This window comes from Monodon monoceros, unplaced genomic scaffold (genome assembly GCF_005190385.1).
Source record: "Monodon monoceros isolate NGI ecotype Baffin Bay Population unplaced genomic scaffold, NGI_Narwhal_1 Super_Scaffold_7, whole genome shotgun sequence".
Lineage (NCBI taxonomy): Eukaryota > Metazoa > Chordata > Mammalia > Artiodactyla > Monodontidae > Monodon > Monodon monoceros.
In genome coordinates this window covers 21,343,849-21,360,143 of record NW_021703784.1, presented here as the reverse complement: position 1 = coordinate 21,360,143, position 16,295 = coordinate 21,343,849, and the positions used below count along the sequence as shown (strand labels likewise).

At 39.1% G+C, this 16,295-nt stretch overlaps 1 protein-coding gene across 1 annotated transcript in view; it reads right to left on the bottom strand.

The window, feature by feature from the left end:
• ARHGAP20 (Rho GTPase activating protein 20) overlaps positions 1–16,295 on the bottom strand; it is a 147,455-nt gene that overhangs the window by 5,138 nt on the left and 126,022 nt on the right. Inside the window, exons 10-14 of the mRNA XM_029208693.1 lie at positions 10,253–10,431; positions 8,705–8,866; positions 3,908–4,017; positions 1,314–1,503; positions 23–137 (exon numbers count right to left, since the gene is read on the bottom strand). Of these exons, the coding sequence (XP_029064526.1) occupies positions 23–137; positions 1,314–1,503; positions 3,908–4,017; positions 8,705–8,866; positions 10,253–10,431 (756 nt within the window). The remainder of the gene's footprint in view (positions 1–22; positions 138–1,313; positions 1,504–3,907; positions 4,018–8,704; positions 8,867–10,252; positions 10,432–16,295) is intronic.

The window sequence follows — 16,295 nt, the reverse complement described above, 5'->3', positions numbered from 1 at the left end:
ACAATCCAATTATTCACAATACCTGAGGCATTCTCTCTAGTATCACATCTCACTGAAACCTCTCCCAAGAGGGAAGTGATTTCTTCTCCAAATATCCGACAGCAATTTTCAATCAGAAATTGTATAAGAAGAGAAACCTGTACAAAAAAGGGACAAAAATGAACTGCTACTTCTCATATAGCATGTCTATAAATCACATTTCATATATGAATCCTGATTCTAACAAAAAATGCAAAAGAATCCTGAGAAAAATTCATGTCTGCTTTAAAAGTATACAATACAGTTTCCTCTAACAAACTATAATACTTTCAAGAGTAGTTTGAGCATAGAAATTAACTTTAATCAGTGGACTAAAGTTATTATTTGTTATTATGTGTGGCCTTGGCTTAATGCTAACATTTTTATGCCAATAGTTCTGTCTTTAAAATTAGAGTAATTTTAAGTATTCTCTATAGGGCATTTGGGGTGAAGAAATAAACCTTCTCATTAAAATTCATGAAGCATCATTAGATGAACATTTATAAAATGCATTTCTTATGTAAAAGGCAGGTGTCATAAGCGTGGGAAGTGGGTAGGTATCCTCTGTGGATTTATTGTGAAGGAGAGAGGCAGCTGGAGAGAAAACTTGCATTTTGCCTGACTAGTCTCTTCCCTTAGGCTCCCTAACTGGAGGTGCTTGGGGGAAGAGGTAAGACTTTACTAGGGAGCTTTGTGCCTCCATGGGATATACCGGAACCTTTACATAGTTTTCTTGCCCCAACAGCTGAGGCAAAGGAGCAGGCAGAATGTTGGGAGCAAGGGGAACCGATACCCCCACCCCTGTACTAACCACCAGGCCCTACATGAGTGTGATTTCAAGTAACTACTGTATGAACTATGTCGATATTATCAACACCTCCATTTTTTAGATGAGGAAACTGTGGATCAATGTAACTAATTTTGCCCAAGATTGTACATCTGGCAAGTGGTAGGGCTGAGAATCCAACCCTGACCTGTCAAATTCCAAAGTCCTTATTTCTTTTTAAAATCATATCAACTGCTTTCTTATCACTCTATGGTTTAAGTCAGTCAGTCATAGTTGGTTTTCCTCCTGAAAGGGAAAAGGGAAGTAATCCAACTGCTATCACTTTTTTGCTCAAGAAATCACCTTTCTACAGTCTACCAGGATAGGATAAAACACTCAATGAACTCAAATTTATAAGGGTATGTACTGAAGTTATTTAAGAAAATATCTTTCAGAATTAATACCCTGAATGTTAGGTTCAAAATGGGGACTTGGTCCCTCACAGCATAAAAATGAAAAACTTCATTACCTTTTTTGTAAATTCGTTTTCTAGTTCTGGGCTGGAGGAAGTAGGAGGCCAAAGAATGCTTGGAGCGATGCACACTGCTAAATTAAATGCAGTCATCTGATTGGATGAGGAATGTTGCTCAATGTTGTATAATACCCCAAAAAGATACCTTAGGAGAATAACATTGGCTCTTGGAAGCTGGTCTAATAGCCTAAAGACAGAAAAATGCACTCTTTAAGCAAACATTTCATAGAAAACTTGTATAGCCAGGCAGCCCTTGCTTTTCACAGTTGAGATGTACAGGAAAGTGTGTTAACATGGTACATGCAAAGTGAGGACTGCCTGTACATAGGAGAGAAGGTGAGCACTGGAGATTTATTTATTTATTTTGTACACTGCCTTCACAATCCAATGAAAATGTGAAAGAATGCAGAAAAATGGTTCCTAAAAAAATGCTGCCTGAAATATTTACCTGAAACTGGTACAATGTGTCTTATGCAAATCCTGTAACATTCCAGAATATTCTCAACCAATACCCCAAAAAACTTTCTGATGAAATTAAACAGTTATACTTAATATGCTCCTTTACTTCCAAGTGGCAACACAAGGATTCTGTCTCTTGGTAAAAACCCAAACTTCAGCTACGAAGACTCCCAGGTCCATTCTAAGAGCTTATGCTCTGCTCCCACATCTTCCGAGATCAGTTTTGTCCCACATCTCTTTATCTCACTGGTGTTACTATCACACATAAGTCAAGCTTACGATAGTATTTTTCCTACTGTTCCTATTTTGTAATTGGTAAGGAATTTTAAATGAACATTCACTAAAAATGATTTTTACTACCATACAGAAAACATATGCTGATAGTCATGCTTGTTGCTTTTTTCCAGCAAGAATCTGTAACCTGGGGTTACACTGGGTAATCTGACTCCTGTTGCATAAACAGCAGAGAGGTGTTTTTTCGGCACTATGGACTGACAATGAGTACAGTTTTGTAGGGACAAATTATGAAAGATACTGAAATGGACCAAAAGATTACTGAATGTATTCAATGGAAAGTGAGGCACTGTCTATCACACTCTAGGGCAGTGGTCCCCAACCTTTTTGGCACCGGGGACCGGTTTCATGGGCAACAATTTTTTCATGGACAGTGGGGTTGGGGGGATGGTTCAGGCGGTAATGTGAGCGATGGGGTGCGATGGGGAGAAGCAGATGAAGCTTCGCTTGCTTACCCACCGCGCACTTACCTCCTGCTGTGCGGCCCGGTTCCTCACAGGCCACAGACTGCTACTGGTCCATGGCCCAGGGGTTGGGGACCCCTGCTCTAGGGTATCTGATTCTATGGGGGCCCTAAACCTTTGAGTTATTTTACAACTCTGAAAACTGTAGATTACTGACAGCAGTGCACTTAACACTTGTCTATAGACTGGAAAATTCTGTCTGGTGGAGAGATAAATGGTTTATTTGTGCATACACCCCCGTGCCCCAGTAGTAAAAGTCAGTTTTGCATCTACTTGTAAATTCATTTCAGCATTTCTGAGTTAACTATGTAAGTTGTGGTATTGATAGTTTGAAATCTCCTTCGAACTGGCAGTAATATCTTACTAGTTCTCTCATTAATTAATGTTTTAAATAAAATCTTTCACATGTGTTAATTTTGTATTTGTATGAAAGCCATAAGTCTACCCTCTTTAAAAAAAAAATCACCCATTTAACAGTTTGTAGAATATAAAGTTTTAGACAATGAGCAACAAAATACAAAATCTGATGTTCACTACCTCTGAATGGTTTCCACCAAAACTTAATGGATGCAGAGATAGAATTTTGTTACATGGCTTTGATTCTGGTGTCTTCAACAGTTATACTATTTTCTTCTACTGATAAAAGGTGTCTATCAATAGCAGTGTGTAGATAATAATTTGTATTTGAAAGCTGCTCAAGAAAAACCTGTACTAAACAAGCATAGGCAAATAAATGATATTGGGATTCTTGGGTTTTCAGAGAGCTGGAAGTATTGCTTCTCTTATAATGCAGGAAATATTCAGGAATCAGGATGGTGAGTCCTGCCAGCAACTTACCTTTGCATGAATACAGACAATGCATTCTTTGCATGAATACAGACAATACACTTTTCTCTCTGTAGTATTCCCACATATCCTTCTTCATATATCTCTTTCACTGATTATACTACACTGTTATTCTTTGTTTCATCTATTCTATCTATTCGACTAGACTTAGTTCCCTGAGGGGAAGGAATTTTCTCTATGTGAATTCAGTTGCTAAGTGAAGTATATAAGGAATTGTCTGGTTAGTTAAATATTTACCAAAACTAAGATTATAAATTGTAGATTGGGTCTACTGTGTTAGCTATTGGTCTAATGGGTTTCAGCTCCTATCAGATTCAGATATACAGAAGGTGTACAATGGTAGAGTATTCCACGTTAATAAGGTTAGGGGTAAAAAACAATAACAATGACAGTAGCTAGCATAAATCTATTTTTAAACTGGTCCTCATGGATTTGACTTTGATAGTCATATTACATTAATAGACAAACTTATAAAATGTAAGTTTTTTAAAAAGTATTTTTGAGAAATGACCAAATTAGAATAATTACCTTTGAACTGCATGTATTTTCTCTTCATCATTTCCTTGATCCATTACACAGACCCAATGATCATAGAGATCTGACGAAAAAGTACTTCCTGGAATATTTCGTAGAAAATCCTTATATAGAGGGAAAAATAAATATTTTAAATTGTTATTCTCATGCTAATTATATATGAGAGAAATTACAAAGAAGACACGTTATTGGAAAGTACAGTTAAGGTGTCCCTTCTTTGGAATACACAGAGCTCTGTGCTAACCCTTCAATGATGTGCACATATAGAAATGCATGCTTTGATATTTTTCTAACAAAAACTAGAGGGAAATTGGATTCTGGACTATAGTGGTAAAGATAATGGACAACCTGTTTGGGATGAAACCTCCTGTGTGTGTACATTTTAGCAAATTAGTATAACATGGCAGGGTCTGGCAAACCATCCTAAATCCTTTTTATTTCACTAGTTAAAAGAAATGCATGAAGATATTTGTGAGATTCATAATGTGGTAATCAGTCATCCAATCATTCTATACATATTTATTCATGCGTTCCAGGCACTGTTTAAGGTGCTAGGGATAGAGTAGTAAATAAAACCAAGTCCCTGTTATTTTAGAACTTTATATTCCAGTGGCATTGGTGAATAATTCCATCCAGAGGTACTTAGAATTTCTCCTTATATTCCCCATAGAAGGGCTCTCATGTATCATGGGGAGAAAGCACTCCAGACTATGACTGGGCTCTGGGAGCCTAGGACAGCACCCCATGCCTAATGTACATTAAATAATATGTCCCTGGGGGCTTCCCTGGTGGCGCTGTGGTTGGGAGTCCGCCTGCCGATGCAGGGGACACAGGTTCGTGCCCGGGTCCGGGAGGATCCCACATGCCACGGGGCGGCTGGGCCCGTGAGCCATGGCCGCCGAGCCTGCGCGTCCGGAGCCTGTGCTCCGCAACAGGAGAGGCCACAACAGTGAGAGGCCCGCGTACCGCAAAAAAAAAAAAAAAAAAAAAAAAAAAAAAATGTCCCTGGTACATTATCCTGTCTGGCCTTTGAGAGCCTTTTATTTTGAGGCCACTGGCAGGGCTAGGTGTGGTGAAACCAGACTATGACACAAGTAGGATATAATCAACGGAGTTTGTTGTTTGACATATGTTAATAAAAAGCTTAAAAATGAACTAATTTTGGTCTTGGTCCTATGTTCCTTTCTGATCTAGGCCAACTCTCTCTGCTGCTTTTGGCATGGTTCTAACAAGCCAAGCTTGCAAAGTCTGATCTCCACCTTAGTAAACTTCAGGCAGACAAAACTCAATTTCATATCTAAGCACTGTACCCATGGTTGACTATCCTTTTGCAAGTTCCTGCCTACAACATGGAGATAGGTGAAAGTCTGCAATTGAATAATTTTAGTCCTTGCTGGAAAATCGAATGAGCAACATCATCTATGTGCTTTAAAACGGCAATGCACAACTTGTTGCTTATATGTCATGTTTTTATTACTAAGATGGAAGCTGTGATACCTAAGTGTTGCAGTTAGCTAATTAGGTGAGCATGTCCCCCACTAGCTTATTAGCTCCTTCAGGGCAGGATCAGACCCTCACCTTCTACATCATACACCTTAATGCCAAGCACAGTCCCAGACATAGTCGAGGTCATTACTGAACTGTTGCTATTTGTCATATGGTCAAATATCAGTGAAGGACAAGGGAAGGTCAACTAACTATAACTGAGATTCTAAAATAATTTTTATAAACCTCTTTGTAGTCATGTTACCTATTATCATACATTTGTTTTAGAGTAGTTAACAAGTAGGAAGATGATTGATACAAAGTCTTTCTCTGTTCTATTACATTTTTCAGCAGAAATGTACCTGGATACTTGTGATTCAGATGTGTCATCACAAAAGTTACCTCTTTCTTTTGGGTAAAGCTACCGAATTTTCACAATTTCAGACTAATTTTAGTTGCTGCACCTACTTTAAAAGCCAGAGTCAGAAGAGCCAAAATCTGTTATTTCAAATTGGGGCAGTGACAATGCCTCTCTTTTTAAATCTCAGTGGAAAAAATACTTATGATCTGTTTTGAAGAAAAACATCATTAAATCTTAAAACCTACACTTGAAAGATAATAACTTGTAACATCTCAATGAACTCTCCACAGCTGGAATAACAAGTTGCGAAATAACAACCACCATCGGTCTGAGAAAGGATGTGAGAGCTGGTTCTGAATTACAATCACCAACTCTTAGCACTCAACGGAAAGCCTCCTCCCCTCCAAAACCAGAACCCAAGCCATCAGCAGAATGCCCATATTAATTTGAGATGAGATTCCTAGGATTAAAAATGAACTTTTCCTCAAAGGTCTGATGGATCAAAATTACAGTATCTCAAGCAATTTTCTTCCAATTATAGTTTGAAGGTTAAGCTTATATTTAAACAAAACCAGTATAAGCAAAACATTAAAGGAAAACTTAAGTATCACTTCCAAATAGTCTTAAAAACAAGAAACAAAACAAAACAAAAGCTCAAAAACTTTCGGCAAAAAGTTTCCCTTTCCTGCAACCACTTGGAAGAAATGAGAGTAAAACACAGTTATATGATTATGAAACTTTAATTAGTTGGAACCCATCTAGCCAGACTTTTCAATCATTTGGATTACTTTCTGTCTTTTGTTTATTCCTCTATAAGTACAATTTCTTCAATCTGAAATACAGTTTAACTCTTCTAGAACCATACTTCTTTGTAATAGCATCAACAATTTAGTACAAAGTTTTAAGAAGCATAGTGCTGTGATGAATAGCATAGTAAGGAAAATTTTCTAAAACATAGGCTTTAACTTCTTAAATTAAGAGATGGGAGAAAGCCTAATTATATGAAAAAAAATTCATCATGCATATATCTGCATGTATGTGGCTAAGCACACCATACATACTTTTATTGTACTCCAGGATTGAAGGGTAATCACAAATCCTGTGTAAAATAAATTAGATGACCCTAGCTCCAATTCTCCAGTTCTTCTGAGTGATACTTTATTGTGAAAGTCCATGGCAGGGATTGTTTAAGAGCAGACATGGCCCTTTTACCAAGAGACATCTGATTGTTCATTAAGTCATGAAGTATGATTCTGTAAGCAACTGACCAGCAGTAGGGATATGCAAGAGTCTTCTTCACCATGTTTTCCTTAATTTGGTTTTTATGCTCCAGGCCCTGGGATGCAGGCTGGGGCACTGTCTCCACCCCTAGCTCTGGTGCATTCCAACCCTGCTGGGAGATGGGAGCCTGATGCTGGTCTGCAGAAGCTATTGCTGAGGCCAAAACCTCTGCTAAAAGCTGGTTTTGACTCTAGGTTTTCCAAAAATGTGAGGCATTTTCAAGAATGTGAGGAGGAAAACATTTTAGAAGTCTAACTCAACTGTGGATGTGAGTTAAGTAACCACAGGGGTGGGTTCTAGGGTTTTTTTGCCATAAGTAAGCTTATCTGCCACAAGCATTTTTGCTGCAAAAACTTTTACCAAATAATGAATTGGCTGTAAGGCAATTCTACCATAAAAGGTAAAATAACAAAAAATAAATGAGGAACATTAAAAAGGATATAATGAAACACGAGAATAACAAAATTAAAGACTTTATTGTGAAATGCAAAATATCTGAACGCATTTAAAATGTGTGTAGATTCATGGCAATACTGCGCAATGAACTGACATTATTTTGTGGGTTGTACTTAAGCACTTGTCTTCCAAGTCTTTCGTTCATAGTACTTTATACATTTTTTTTGCTTGTTGATTCGTCTCTTGTTCAGCATCACACTTTTTCTTTTTTGCTAAAATTTCTTCCTTCATTAAGAGAGGCACCAGGTTTCAAATACTATGTACTAGGATGCATATTTGTGCCTGAGTGCTTGTGAAAGCCTTCCACACCATTGTATGTTTTTGGCATACTGTCATTTGTCCATTGATAAATGTTCCTAAGTTCTAGGGGAAATGTGGGTTCATGCTATGCCTTCAAGGTCCTTGGCCTCCTTCACCTCCAATGTAGTGTGTTTCAAAATATGAAACCAACTCTTGGGACCAGTCATCATCACCTGTCATGATTTTTATATTGTGTATGTCAAAACCAACCAGTTATTTTATTTTTTATGGTAAAGTTGACCTGTGGTCAATGAGTTATGTGGCAAAAATATTTGCAGCAAAGAAGCTTACTGTGAAATGCCAGACACACATGGGATGAAGGGTGAGAATCTTTAAGAATGCCAAATGTGGTAAGGATTTCATAAAAGAAGGACTGGATGTTGGAGTCATTCCTACTCCAACTTTACTTTTAAAAGGCATTAGGGGGAGACTGTATAAATGAATGGAATTTTCAGTGGTCTCAGTGAGCAATTTTTTGTTTCAGTTGTTAGGCAAATGTTTGTTTACTCTGGTAAACTCTGTTTCAAAGTTTAATAAAAGTTTACTTCTGAAAATTTTGCCTTCATTAGGAAGATAGTGAGATTGTGAGAAAGTCATCAGGATGTTTACTTTGGTAAACATGCTGTGTGTTATGATTATTTTTAATTTTTATTTAATTTTTTGCATGGGATTGGCAGACGTGAAGATGAGAAGAGTGCTGTGGGATGAAAAAATTTTAAAAAGCCTATCTGACATACCATATCAGCAGTGGCTTTTAAATGCCAATGTGACTTTGTGTTATTAACACTTTTTAAGATTCTAATTCTATTATGGTCCTTTGCAGATGGGGATAATGTTATAGTGAGAGAAACCAGTTGTCTTTCTCCAGAGCTATGCTGTGGGGTGGATGAAGGGAGAACTTTCCCTACCTTTAAGACAGATGCTATCACGAAAATAGATTCACAGTCTAGTTGTACTTCAGCTCCAGAATTCAGTTTCTCTTTCAGCTCTCTGCAGGATTTCACATTGGCCGACTGTCTGAAGATGCCTTTTGTGAGGGGTCCTTTTTGGTTAAGAAAGAAAAGCATATCCTATGGGGAACAAGGGGAAAAAAATCAAAATGGCACCTCATGCATAACAAGCAAGGGAACATACATTCGCCCTGTCCAGCTGCCAGAGGCTAGGGTATAACAGGGGGAAGCCCTGAAGGATTGGGGCTAGATGGCCTCCTAGAGATTTAAAGTCAATTTGTTTTTTGCTATCTATAAATCTCTTTCTCCTATTTATTCTTGCTATATTCAACATCTAAAACACTTTACTTTAAACGCTTGCTTTAATGAGACTGTCTTTTTTCAGTGAACCAACAGTCACTTCAAGGTACCTGTTAACTTGTCTCTCTCCTCCCTAACTACTCTTTCCCCATTATTCTCTAATACGGACTCTTTTCCCATAATATGGAAATGCTCTTGCCAAATTCACTCTCCACTTGCTTGTCTTTCTTTTTATATGACTTTACATTTTATTCTACTTCCTGTATTTACTTCCTTCTTTTAAAATCAGCCTCCAAAATCATCTCTTCCAGGAAGTTTTCTTCATTCCATTCCATTCCATTCTCTTCAACCTTTCATTTTGCTTTCTTTCTTTCTGTGTGTCCTCTGCTTGCCACGTAGGAAAAGAATAGGTGTTGGAGACGAGCAACCCATGGGATCTGGAACCTAGCTATGACACGTATTTATTGTGTGACCTTTGGTAAACTCGAGGGTTTTTTTCCCTTTAATTTGTAAAGTAGGAATGATGGTGATGATGATGATGATGATGGTAACTACCCTCTAAATCTGTTGTGACGGATAAGGAATAAAGTGGCTAGACTAGTACAATAGATGCACAATACAGGCAAAAGTGCCAGGCATCTAGCATAGTGCTTGGAGGATAGTGGACACTCAATGAATGTTGCTTAACAGTGATCATTTACTATATTAACCAGAGACAATAATACTCAATGGCTTTCATTTGATCTCTTTTACATACAAAAGATAATTAAATGCCAGCAGATGTATCTTTATGCTTAAAGACCTAGAATACAAATATAAGATTTAGTATAGAAATATAAGATTTAGTCTCTGTTGCTAAAGTGATTAAATGAGACTTTCTGAACAATGTAGGGTTCAAGAAAGGCTGTGGGAGAAATGTGAGGGCTAATGTGGATTCTCTTTCTACAAAGCAGATTCTAATTTATCTGAGCAGGTTTATGTGGCTTTTCCCTGAAACCAGTAGACTAGATCATCTCTCCCCATTCTGTCTGCCTTATGACTCTGCAATAGCTTAATCAGATTTTTATTCTTTGAAGTAATAATAAAGATTCTCAGCCAGAGCCATGGGTGTCTATAATTTTCCATTTGGGGATAGATTTACCTCCCTGAGCTCTCCTTTCCTAAACCTCCTTTCCTGTTAGTGTTACAGGCCAAAATGAGACTTACCAAGACAGCTTTGGGCAGATTGTCGTTCTCACAGATATTTGGCAGAGAAACCCCAAAGAGCTGTCCTGGCACAGGAGATGTTGGTGACATGGGCAAGTTATCCAGGTGAGTGCTAGAGCCCCGCCAGAAGGCCCAGTTTATGATGGATCTTCTCCTTTTAAATGTCTTCTGACCTGAATCTAAGGAAGAAGTGAGATTATTAGGGAAAATAATTTAATTCACTTAATCTTATTTCTACAGTTCTCATTTTACAGTTCGTTCATTACTATGGCTCAGTAGTTTATAAATTAAGGAAGAATCAAACATTTGGGTTATTCGCCTAACTATCTTGGAGACATCACTGTGCTATTTAGTTAAGTTCTGGCACTAAGTTTTCATAGGTAAAAGAAGGGATCCCTTACTGAACTATAACAGTTAAATTAAAGCAAAAGGGTTTCATACCAACACATATCCCATTTTGAAGCGGAGACTAAGCATACAAAGAAAGTTGAAGATTAAATTAGATCACAATTAAATAGTGAGAAAAAGAAAGGAAGGAGAAAAGGAGAGAGGGGAGGAGAAGGGGAAAGAGGAAGAGGAGGAGGTAAACAAAGAGGAAGGAGAAGAAGAATTAGGGGAAGAAGAGTTGTCTCTATTAAGTTGCTCTCTAGAAACAAGAATGCTTTATTATCTGATGTTCCACTCTACTACTGAGGATAGAGATATAGGAAACCAGTGTTCTATATTCCCCCCCTTTTTTCCAACTGCAAAGACTTTCATGTATCTTTTTGGTTCCTGACTTTAAAAAGCATGTTTAAGGAAGCATGGATGGATACAAACATGAGTGAGACTTGCCCTTGCCATGGTAAAGTTTACAATCTAATGGGGGAACAAGGCTGGTGATGGGGGGGGGGGTGAGGGGAAAGCAAGTATATTAATAAATAAAATGTCATAAGGAGGAAACAAAACATCAAAGGTATTCAGAAGAACAATAAAGCACATCTATCTACCGATTAGGAGTGAGGGAGTGATCCTGGAGTCATGTGCATTTGATGTGAATTTTGAATGAACACGATTTCAATAGGTAGAGGATCTAGCACCACGACTTGCATGAAGTTAACTACTCAATAAATCATTCTCAAACAGTAATTGAACTGAGGAGACATTTAGGTGGTAAAGATAGTATGAACAAAACAGGCAGAAGTAAGAAAGGTCAACAGTGAATCATGATTTTGTGAGATCATAATTCTAAGACATTTTTGATGTCAGCTGTATCTAATTTTAACATGAAAACTGATTGATTTGCACAGAATTTGATACTTAAAAAGACAGCTCATTAAGGTTCCTTTTGGACCTTTCTGCCGTGTGTGTCCTCTGGCCCTCAACACATACGCACAGGTAACAACTATAAACTCTGGACAAAATTAAAGAAAAATATAAAGGCCTACCTGAAGGCACTAAAGAGTAACCAAAAGAAGATAGACAGTGGAGGTAAAAGTCTGATGCTTGGCAGAAGGGAATGGCATGGCACTGGGTAAGTTTCCTATTTTTACAGCTTTCAGCCAGAGGATGGGCCCCAGGGTGTAGGGGTGACTAAAACTGGGAGAGAAATCTGCACTCTTACTGGCTTGAAAAAACTAGAGAATAGAGATGGAGGTAACCAGAGCAGCTGGAAAGTGAGGGGGGGGCGAATCCCAGAAAGGAGAAAACTGAATAGTGGGAGCCCCAAACATTGTGTATAAATCCTGCCCAAATCTCTGGCTGATGCCCGAAGCATGCACCTGTGTGGGGCAGATTCAAAACAGCTTGCAGTTAAGGCTAACAGCGCTGAGATTTGAAAGGCCATAACTCCCAGGTGGCAACCACACAGGGTTAGACTCCATTTTCTCTAGGGACAGTGCATGGGATTAGTCAATACACTTTAGCTGTGTGGTCCTGACATGCAACCAAGATGCCAGAGATGACGTTCAGCTACTCAGCACTCCCTGACAATGGAACAATGAAGGAGATGATCTTTTCAGGGAGGACACGATCGGCAGTGTCAAATGCTCATTTCAAACAAGTGTTTTATACTGTTTATTTCCTTAGCGTAACCAACTTAAACCAAATACTAAAAAAGCCAAATCGTGGGAGGATAATCAAATAAGTAACATTTTACTGAAAAGCCTTCAGACCATCATCCACCCTTGGCTTCCTCAGGATACAGTCAGTGCATCATTAATGTGCATACATCCAGGTGTAAAGGTCTTTGGTTCTGCAGTCAGGAGCCCACTTAGACTCCTGGCTCAAACACTAATTTGTGCACGTTACTTACCCTTTTTCTTCAATTTTAAAATGAGAAAATTACCTACACCTCAAAGCCTTATTGAGAGGATTAAATAGGATAGTGTATGAAAAGTGCTACTTTGCTCAGGGCATATAGGTCATAGCAATCTTGATTAAAGCTGCTAAGACACCAATCTCCTCTCCACAAGGAGGACCTCCTCCCCACACCCTTTCTCCATCTGTGTAACAGCCTTCAGGAAGTATGCAGACAGGAAGGAATACCAGACTCTGCTTAACTAAAGCACTTCCTTTCTGCCCTGACACTCCCAACCTCCACCATTTTAAAAAACAGAAAAGGAAACTGAACCTTATTCTTAAACCCAGAAGGGGGTTCCTGTAGGCCAGCAATGTCAATCTGTGCAAATGTTTGTTTAATATGTATCTTTATATATGTTGAGTAGTTGTACTCAGTCTAGTTTCCTCACATTTAATCTGGTTTCACTATTTCGAACCCAGATTTATTTGATTTTTTTAGCTTTCACACACTTCTTAGGAAGAATGCTCTATCATAAAGTTATATACCCAGCTATCTGATGAATGTAGACAGAGGATAAAGTAGAAATTGAGCTCTGTACTTTATTATAAATGCTTTCAGCTGCAGCCATGCCTTTTATTATATACAACAGTCAATTTTAGAGTTCAAGTTCCCTTTGGGACTGAGAGAAAAAAAATTTCATTAAAGTTTACTTTCTTGTAGAGGTTTTAATGCATAGCTCTTACTTTCTAAATGTCAAAGGCTGATGAAAAAACATGCAATTGTTATAAAAAAGATTAGGATGATGTAAATGCAGAGCAAATGAAATTCATGTACATCCAGCTTTCCTAAACAATTCTGGCAAGATTCAAGCTAGAGTTTCTTCATGCTTAAATTACGGAACTGAATATTAAAAATTGTAATTCTTAAAAGTTTGTGCTTATAGATTATTAAAGAGTAATGAATAACCACAACAAAAAACCCTTAATTAGAAATTTTAGCAAGATGGTGATGTAGGAAGACCTTGAACTCACCTCCTTCCATGGATACACTGTATCAACAGCTATATATGGAACAATTTCCTCTGAATAACCCCTCAAAACTGGCGGAGAGACCCTGTTACATTGGGCAAATGAGAAGGAAACTACATCCTGTTACATTGGGCAAATGAGAAGGAAACTACATCCAAGTGGGTAGAAAAGGCTGAGACACTATCTCACCATAAACCCCACCCCTCGTGCAATGACCCATAGTCAGGAAGAAACTCAAAACCCAGAGCTTCCCCAGAAGGAGTGAAGGGTTCATACCCCACATAGGTCACCCCAACTTTTAAGATCTGGCATCTGAGGGATGAGCCCCCAAAACATCTCACTTTGAAGACCAACATGTCTCATGCCATGAGACATGTGGGGCTTTGTGGAACTGAGGGAGGGTTCCTTTTTTTAAATTTTATTTTATTTTTGGCTGCACTGGGTCTTTGTTGCTGTGCGCAGGCTTTTCTCTAGCTGTGGAGAGTGGGGGCTACTGCTGTGCGCGGGCTTCTCACTGCAGTGGTTTCTCTTGTTGCGGAGCATGGGCTCTAGGTGCACGGGCTCAGTAGTTGTGGCTCGTGGGCTCTAGAGCACAGGCTCAGTAGTTGTGGTGCATGGGCTTAGTTGCTCTGTGGCATGTGGGATCTTCCTGGTCTAGGGCTTGAACCTGTGTCCCCTGCACTGGCAGGTGGATTCTTAACCACTGCACCACCAGCGAAGCCCTGAGGGAGGGTTCTTAAACGGCTTACGCCCAGGATCACCCACCCCAGAGCTCAGTCCACAAGCAGCCCTTTGAAAAGCACCCAGACTTCATGTGAAAGAGATTCATTTACTAATTTTAAGGCATTGGTCTAAGGGGCAGGGGTCTGCTGGGATACTCCCCAGGACAGAGGCTCGTGGACACTATCTTCCTACTTTCCTCTGCACTGCTAAAGCCTTCAGGCACCATCTTTTTCCCCCCCTTTCTGATGGGTGTCATCTTTTACTTTTTCTTCTTTCTTTCCTTTTCCTCCCATCCTCTTTTTCTTTCTCTTCTTTTCCTTTTTTCAGTGGATGCCACCTTTGTACTCCCCCTCTGCTCCGCTTCAGCTAGTGGGCACCATTTTTGTGCTTTCCCTCTGCTGTGCTCCAGAGTGTCTCTATCTCCTGGAGGGGAGGCTCTACACACCTCTGGTGCACTGGTTTTTACATTTGGTGACACAGTTTTTGCAGCTGTCACCCAGGGAATGCCCCTTGATCGCCTGACCAGGGGGGCTTGCATTCCTGGGTCCCACAGGACTGTAACAATTATAGAGACAGTTCTTAGAAGACTACCATCCCTAGGATATTGCACAGACAGCAGACTGAAACACACCCCCAGTCTTTTTGTAAAAGTGGCCTATTTGCTCATCCAGGAACTTCAGCCCTGGGGGCAGGCTTCAGGTTTGGCACACACCTAGAGGTTATGGAGGTGCTCTCAAAGAAGGTACCCAGGGGACACCATCTTTTCACTCCCCTATGCATGACTACAGAACAGTGGTATCTCCCAGAAAGGAGTTTATACCCCCACTTGGAGTCCCAGTTTTTGTGACTGCTGCCAGAGGACACCTCCAGATGGCTTGGCTCTGGGGGCCAGCATGCTTATGCTTGCAGTCCTAGAGGACTGCATATATTTTCATTCTTGAAAAGCTGCTGCCTGAGGACCTGGTTTCCAATCAGCCTGAATAAAAGGTACTGACTGAGCTCTCTCCCCTTTGGGACACTGACTAATCTTGGTACATCCTCAACTACTGGGAGCTATTAAAAATAAAATAGGCTGCTTGGACAATTACAAAGGGTTGAGAGAAAACCAAGAGCTAGGGCAGGGTTGAATGAAAAGGTTCATCTCTTACACAAGGACAATGGTTCAAGACTGGAAGAGGTGGTTGTTTCATGTAATGCATAGAAACCAATATAGAATCAAGCAAAATGAAGAAATAGAGAAATATGTTCTAAATGAAAGAACAAGATAAAAGCTCAGGAAAAAAGTTAGCGAAGTGGAGATAAGTAATTTACCTGATAAAAATTTCCAGCAATGGTCATAAAAATGCTCACTGAACTTGGGAGAAGAATGGATGAACACAGTGAGAACTTCAACAGAGATAGAAAATATAAGAAAGTTCCAAACAGAAGTCACAGAACTAAAGAATAACTGAATTGAAAAATACCCGGGGGGAGGGGTCAACAACAGATTGATGAAGCAGAAGAAATGATCAGTGAACCTGAGACAGGGCAAAGGAACTCACCCAATCAGAGAAGCAAAAAGAAAAAAGAATGAAAAAAAGTGAAGATAGCTTAAATGCGACAACATCAAATGCATTAAACATCACATTATAGGGGTCCCAGAAAAAGAAAAAAGAGAAAGGGGAAGAAAACTTATTTGAAGAAATAATGGCTGAAAAGTGTTCTAACTTGGGGAAACAGAAATTCAGACCTAGGAAGCCCAGAGCGTTCGAAATAGATGAACCCAGAAATCTATACTGAGACACATTATAATTAAAATGTCAAAAGGTAAAGACAAGGAGAGAATCTTAAAACCTACAAGAGAAAAACAACTTATTACGTATAAGGGAAACCCCATTAGACTATCAGCAGATTTTTCAGCAGAAATGTTAAAGGACAGAAGGAAATGGCACAATATATTCCAAGCGCTGAAAGACAAAAATTTCCAACCAAGAATACTCTATCTAGCAAAGTTATCATTCAGAATTGAAGG